The sequence below is a fragment of the Tubulanus polymorphus genome, chromosome 7, assembly GCF_964204645.1.
Source record: "Tubulanus polymorphus chromosome 7, tnTubPoly1.2, whole genome shotgun sequence".
NCBI lineage: Eukaryota > Metazoa > Nemertea > Palaeonemertea > Tubulaniformes > Tubulanidae > Tubulanus > Tubulanus polymorphus.
Window position 1 is genome coordinate 2,349,202 of NC_134031.1, and position 6,784 is coordinate 2,355,985.

The following is a 6,784-nucleotide window of genomic DNA, read 5'->3' on the forward strand; positions in this document are numbered from 1 at the left end:
AATGAATTCGATTTCCGTGGCCGTTATCTTGATTACAGGCTGCAGCGCATCTTACTCGATCCTATACGAGCAGAGAGAGAGGGGGAACGAGCCCGTGCTCGAAATTGCACGACGCTCCATTAGGCACCGAGAACGTAGGATCGGTCTCTCCATCGCGGTCATTCCAAATTGGGGCTCGCCGCGCTGAGCGCTGCCGCGAGATGGCGCGCGCGTGTTAGTGGCCCTAGTGATTTGAATTTGAATTGTAAACAACATTTTATTCATCTCCGCGTTCGAGCGAATTGACGATTTGAAAAGCGCTTGAATCTATTATAATGCCTCGCTATTGTTGTGTACCCCTTTGTAAGTCAAGAGTAGGCGGATTTAAGTTCCCTACGAACACAGATTTGAAAATGAAATGGCTTGTTGCGATAAAACGACTACAGAGTAGCGAGAAATCTGCAAAATTATGGCAGCCATCGGATACAGCTATCGTATGCCATCGACATTTTTTACCAACGGACTATAAACAGACACTTACCGGTAAATATGGCTTTCCTATTGAGTTTTCCAACTAAGGTGAAATAAGCGGTCAAGATCCAAGGCAGGCTGATTCGTTTAGGCCTCAGCTTGGGCCTATCGATATTATGCAATGTCGATGTTTTGAACTTTTTTTAAAAAGCCAGGCGCTTATTTTCATATCATCATAGTAGTTTGTTGATAACAGGATAATGATATAACTCAATTATGATAATAACAACAATAGGCCTAATAATTTATGTGGTAGATTTATCTTTTTAATTTAAAGGTTGTTGACTTGACTGGCAGCTGTTGATCTTTGAGTAGAAATATGTTTTTTTCTTTATGTGTTTCAGGTTCTAGAAGAAAATTAAAAGAGAATGCCATTCCGCGTATATTTGCCTTCACACCACCAGTTTCCTCAGATTCAGAGAGAGAAAGTAGAGCCAGTCGGCGAAGATTAAAACTGGAGGAAGAACCTGTACACCATGACATAGCCACTGAAGTTGAAATAGGCCTACAACATACCAGCAATTACAGAATGGACATAATAGAGGAACCAACCAATAAAAACACTAACTTGGATAAGAATATTCAGTGTTCCCTCCTTTCAGATCAATTTTTCTGTATCGAGAGATTTATGGTGGATCCTAGGTCGATCAAATATTACACCAGTTTTAAAGACTATGAACATTTGATGATGTTTTTCAGTGTACTAGGACCTGCTGCGTACGATTTGAATTACAAATGTCAGAAACTAACACCGGTCAATCAATTTTTCTTGACATTAATCAAATTAAGGCGTGCCAAGGAAGATATAGAACTGAGTATTCTGTTCGGCATATCAGAGAGTGTAGTTTCTAGGATTGTGTTAACCTGGGTAAACTTCATGTATTTCCAATTAAGTGAAATCAATACATGGCCAGAGAGAGAAGAGATAGACTGTTTCATGCCCAGTGGCTTTAAGCATCATTTTCCGTCAACCAGAGTTATTTTAGATGCTACAGAGATTCCAATTGAAAAGCCGTCGAATGTAAAATCTCAAACTGCAACTTTCAGCACATACAAACATAAGAACACGCTTAAAACTATGGTTGGAATATCACCGAGAGGGGTCGTTAGTTATGTAAGTGAAAGTTATGCGGGTTCAACAAGTGACCGACAAATCATTGAACGATCCCAGCTGTGTTCAAACACCTCAAAATACTTCAGCTCGAATGACAGCATCATGGCCGATAGAGGTATAATGGTACAAGATCTTTTTGCTACCAAGAACATTAAGGTGAACACCCCAACTTTATTGAAGGGCAAGAGTCAACTTGAACCTGAACAAGTAGTTCATGATCGTAGAGTAGCCAGTAAACGCATCCAAGTAGAAAGAGTAATCGGATTGTCAAAAACTTTTCTTATTTTGAAAAAAGACCTGCCGCTTAGTAAAGTCAATATGGGTTCTAGGATAGTTTATGTTTGTTTCAGTATAAGCAATTTCAGACCAGCTATTGTGAACGAATTTGCTTAACCTTATTGTTAATGTCTGTTAATTGATATCTAAAGTATATATTTTTGAGTTTTGTTTTGAGATTCATCGAAACCCCTGCTTTAAAGAAACATCATTGTTTCTCTTAATAGATTATTTAGGTAAATCCCAAATTCTTAGATATCAATTATGGGCCTGGACTGTAATTAATTGTCTGTCGTTGATATTCAAAATCTGTGCGCAATATAACCTATTTCACTTTGACTTAATCCACTCTTTTGCAGTGTTTTCAATTCAAAGGACAAACTAATTTTCATTCCAGTAACAAACCCTTTTATTGATTTAAAACTGGTAAAAACCAAAAATACAACAACGCTACATAAAATCTTTTTAAAATGCATGATAACACAGATATTTTATGTAAAATGGAAGAGTTTGAGTTTTGGGACTAAAGCATTCATGCCATAGTCAGGCGCAGCACATAATGAAATAATAAATAATCATGGTAATGAAATATGGTCAGAAAAGGAGTAAATCATTAATTTTCAAACTTTTGACCCACCATCGTCAGTAATTATGCATATAACTACACAACCTGACAAGTATATCTGTTTGAAATAACTATATATGATAAAAAATATTGATAATAGATGATAAAAAATATTAAAACTTAAAAGTATCAACAAATAGTAAGCCGATATTGACATGAAATCTATATCATACAATTGGGATGTACATGTATTTACAAATTTAGTTGTATGAAGATATTAATGCCAAAAACTATGGAATCTTCGGAAAATATCCGATCTATATCTCCAGGAATAATCTAGATGTTTTAGAACGCATGCATTGTTAAATACTTTGAATAGTACTTCCTATAAAAGATTTCTAATTTTGGAAGCAGAGATAGTTCACAGTGTTTTTGATCATGATAAACCCTCTCTACATAAAGGTCCTTATGAGTATAAACAACGAAATAGCACATTTTCCGTTTGCAAATATGCAACTGTCCTTGAATCTGATCATAGTAATTATGCGAACGTTTCAGCTTCTTATCTTTTGCACTAAGAAACTTGAAGTATGGCCCCGGAGCAATAAGTTCATTTCTACCGCGATACGGACATTTCACTTCAACAATGGCATCCTCAGACACAAGGCCATCTGGGCTCGCGCCTAGATAATCTATATCTGGCCTCACATGAAGTCCGCAAGGCTGTACTTTAACGGAGAATTTACCTTCAAAAGCCGCTATCGCCTTACTTTCGAATGTCTTTCCATGGCAAACAGCAGCATTTCTCAACGGAATATTATCGTGAAGAGATTTACACAATTTGTCGATATTGCGCCTTTTCGTGAGCGAAACAATTTCACCGAAACGAGATGCAGTTAATCGTAGCTGCCTTTCCTGAAACCATTGACTAGATTCTGCCTGCTTCCTAGTACTCCTTTCTAGTAATATTGCCTGTGTTTCATTTAACTGAAAAGGCAAAATGGAATATTAATTATAAGCACAGAGGGAAGGATAACATAGGTCACTCTCAGACACGTTGATTAAAAACTTACCTTAATAGAGTTTTCCACCCAATATTCAAGCAAAGTTTTTTTCAGATAATCATGGTCAATTGCTGCTGTTTTGATATCGGCTTTCTTGTACTTATACTTGATGGGTAGGTCTAAAGACGATACAGAGCAGTAATTAAGGACAATTCCCCGGACATAATCCTCGTATCCAGCTGATTTCCGGTATTTCACAGGCCTTGGATCCTCCATTGATACCTCGCGTTTCTTTGATTTTGATAGAGGTAAGTCACCAGCCTTGACAGGGGAACCTGTTAAGAAGTGACGGGTAAATTTAAACAAGGTCACAGCCGAGCTAAAAATTGAAAACCAAGTACATTATGTAAAACATTGCCATTACATCAGAATTTATAAAAAATAAGATATATAGGGTACGAATTTGCTGAATGGTGGCGATGTAACCAAACAACTTACCAGTATAAACAGACTTGGGCTTATGGAATGTTTGTAGATTTTCCGTACACGATTTAAGTATTTCGGGAGCGTTAGGCCCATCTGATGACACAAAATTAGCAAACATCAAAAGTACAGCCGCGACATGCTTACAGGTCCCATTAGGACCCTTACCGGCAGGGCACTCACAATGGCTGTTTCTGAATTCACCAGTTGTTTGAGACAATGATATCTGGTACGAGTATGAGATCTGCAATGAAATATAAAAATAAACTAATCAACAATGTTTGCTACATTACAACCTTTTAAGAATACAGTTGTATTGCAGATTTATGTGGATTTAAAGGAGGGAATATTGTGTTATTTTGATGAAATATAAAACTGGCCTACCTTTTTTTTCATAGCAGCACCAACTAATCCAGTCAGATAAACAATTCCGCTTTTGATGAGAATACTGCAGGCTTGAACACGTTGCGATTCTATGAGCTGCTGACCCTTCTCAATAGCTTTAATGTCTTTGGTACAGTGGTTGTCCATTGCCATTCTATACGTGAAATATGCAGTTACTGTGTCAATATTGAATTTTGGCAATACAATCTTATGATCATTTGTAAGCTGTTTGAAACCGCATGTGGGCCATTCCGGAACTGTTTCTTGTGGTAATGTTATGGCCGGTCCCCTAAAATCGTTGTTACGGCCGTATGCTTCTAATCTGCAATGAACACGAAATAATCATGAAATATAAACATCTAATGTCAAAAATCATTCAATCAACTAACAGAAAGTTGACCCAGAGTTGAAATGTTACATCGAAATGATTACTCCAAGCATGGACGTCTATACGTCCATGGTCATACAGATTTGTATTTAACTCAACTGTGTTGTGGTAAGAAGGTATATAAGTAAGGTATTCAGTTTACCGTCACCTCAAGTTGATCAGGGTTCTGACTATAATTCCAATAACATATAAAAATTCAATAGAGACTAGACACAGCAGCAGACATGTCCAATGATTTATGGATACATTGGCAGTAAAATTTGGCATCAGCTTCAATTCATGTTCGATAGATGGCGCCAGTGGTAACTCAGCTGTTGCGATGGTTAGCTGACAAGGCGTCCTACATCCCGATAATAATCCCTACATTTCAAGATATAAACATTGCCATCTAAACTTCTCAAGGCAATCATAATATCAAATAGTGATTTAAAAAACGTTTTATCGATGACTTTTATGTGCATTATGTTTATTTTCCGGACATGAAAACCGAAAAATAATGAAAGATATCGCGGGACGGGACGCGTGGGACCGGCCATAGCCATCCTCGCAGCCCGGGCTGGTGACGGTAAACTTGTACTATACCCTGACCCACAACCCACTGAGGTTTAGCTTTCATCTCTGGATCTATTAAAACACGTTCATTTCACTTGAGCATAGGTCTAGAATCATCGATGATTTTGGCAAAAAATCACTGTTGATTCCATGATCATTGCAACATTTTTGCGCAGACTAAACGACTGAACACCATCAACCGCATGGAAATATGATCGACATTTAAATTACCTTTCAATTAGGTTGATTTTCCTCCCATAGGTTACCGCACCTCGTCGGCTTAACTCTTGTTTCAGCTTCGGTACAGTCCATGACCCGTAATTCTCTGACATTATTACAATTTAAAAGTAGGAAATCGAGCGCGGAAGTGAGCGGAAGTCGATACGCGATGGCTACTAACGCACACACGCCACCTGGTGTCCATAGCGACGGCGAGCCCCATTTCGCAGTATCACATGAGGACAGTTGCACGTCAGAGACAATGCCGCCACTCCCGCTTTGTGTGTGTGTATAAAACATATAAGGCCCAGGTGGACAAAAAAACAATGATTGCATTCATACGTGCAAACCATTCGGTATTTCACGGAATTCGTTGGTAGTAGATCGTACTGATGAGCCAAACAAGGCCAAAGTGCGTATCACACTTCGAGATGGAGTGGTCTTTTGACGTGATAATCCGCGTCGAGTTTGCCAGTAGCCTGACGCCAGGGACGGACGTGTCTCGACGCAATTACCAACAGTAAATTACCCATTTACAAACATATTCCTTCGACTCGAACTTCTGGGAGAAAGAAAACAATCTAGTTACGCAAATGAGCAAACAGCTGTGGCCGGGGCTTCCGATGGTGGTAATGTTGTTTTACGGACAAAAAGCTAACACGGGCCAATGAAGATCTAAGCCCGAGCAAACACAATTTAATTTTCATCTCGTCACGTTTGGTAATTCGGCAAGAAAGATGCGCACGTTCTTGTCAATATATAACAGTAACCAATATATACAGTGGACAATACGACGGAATTAACTGAAGTAGATATATCCACTAATACTAACAAAGGAGCAACACTCATTTTTCACGTCGACGACAAAGTCTCGCTTGACGCTGTAACAAAACTTATTTATCTGCAGCACCGGGGAAAAAAACGTCGTACCGGGAAATCGGTTAACCTTGCGGACAATACCGAGAAAAGCACAATGAATCTGGCGTCGTCCCCGCGAGGGCGAAGAAAAACTACAGCCGTCGCAATTCTCGAAATATACCCCGGAGGAAAGGACCGTCGACGATTGTCATCGTTTGGGTCTATCTTCCCCCGAAGCTCGGACTAGTAAATCTACACGATATACGATAAAAGAATTACGAAGCAAAAAACGAAATTTTTTGCACCTCCTGCAGAAGACGGTGTAGCAAAGGTGATATTTACTTTATTCGCGTCATTTCGATTTGTTTGACATTCAAGACAGTTATCGCCTGAGGTCAAGCAATAATCGAGTGGAATGTTTTTGATGTCTC

At 38.9% G+C, this 6,784-nt stretch overlaps 2 protein-coding genes across 4 annotated transcripts; one reads left to right on the forward strand and one right to left on the reverse strand.

Moving 5' to 3' along the window:
* The first annotated feature begins 242 nt into the window (after nt 1-242).
* Nucleotides 243-2,137, forward strand: LOC141909046 (uncharacterized). The gene is made up of 2 exons (XM_074799377.1): nt 243-522; nt 855-2,137. Exons 1-2 carry the CDS (start codon nt 315-317, stop codon nt 2,015-2,017), a joined length of 1,371 nt encoding a protein of 456 aa, XP_074655478.1. The 5' UTR covers nt 243-314; the 3' UTR covers nt 2,018-2,137.
* LOC141909043 (uncharacterized) lies at nt 1,985-5,694 on the reverse strand. Of its 3 annotated transcripts, none has more exons than XM_074799374.1 (5): nt 5,508-5,694; nt 4,337-4,658; nt 3,968-4,196; nt 3,539-3,804; nt 1,985-3,452 (listed from the first exon to the last, which is right to left on the reverse strand). In XM_074799374.1, the coding sequence occupies exons 1-5, from the start codon at nt 5,606-5,608 to the stop codon at nt 2,811-2,813; spliced, it is 1,560 nt and encodes a 519-aa protein (XP_074655475.1). In that variant the 5' UTR covers nt 5,609-5,694; the 3' UTR covers nt 1,985-2,810. The 3 variants fall into 3 exon arrangements, with proteins under 3 accessions (XP_074655475.1, XP_074655477.1, XP_074655476.1); XM_074799376.1 differs by lacking the exon at nt 5,508-5,694 and adding an exon at nt 4,867-5,501; XM_074799375.1 differs by lacking the exon at nt 5,508-5,694 and adding an exon at nt 4,755-4,825.
* Nucleotides 5,695-6,784: the final 1,090 nt, after the last annotated feature.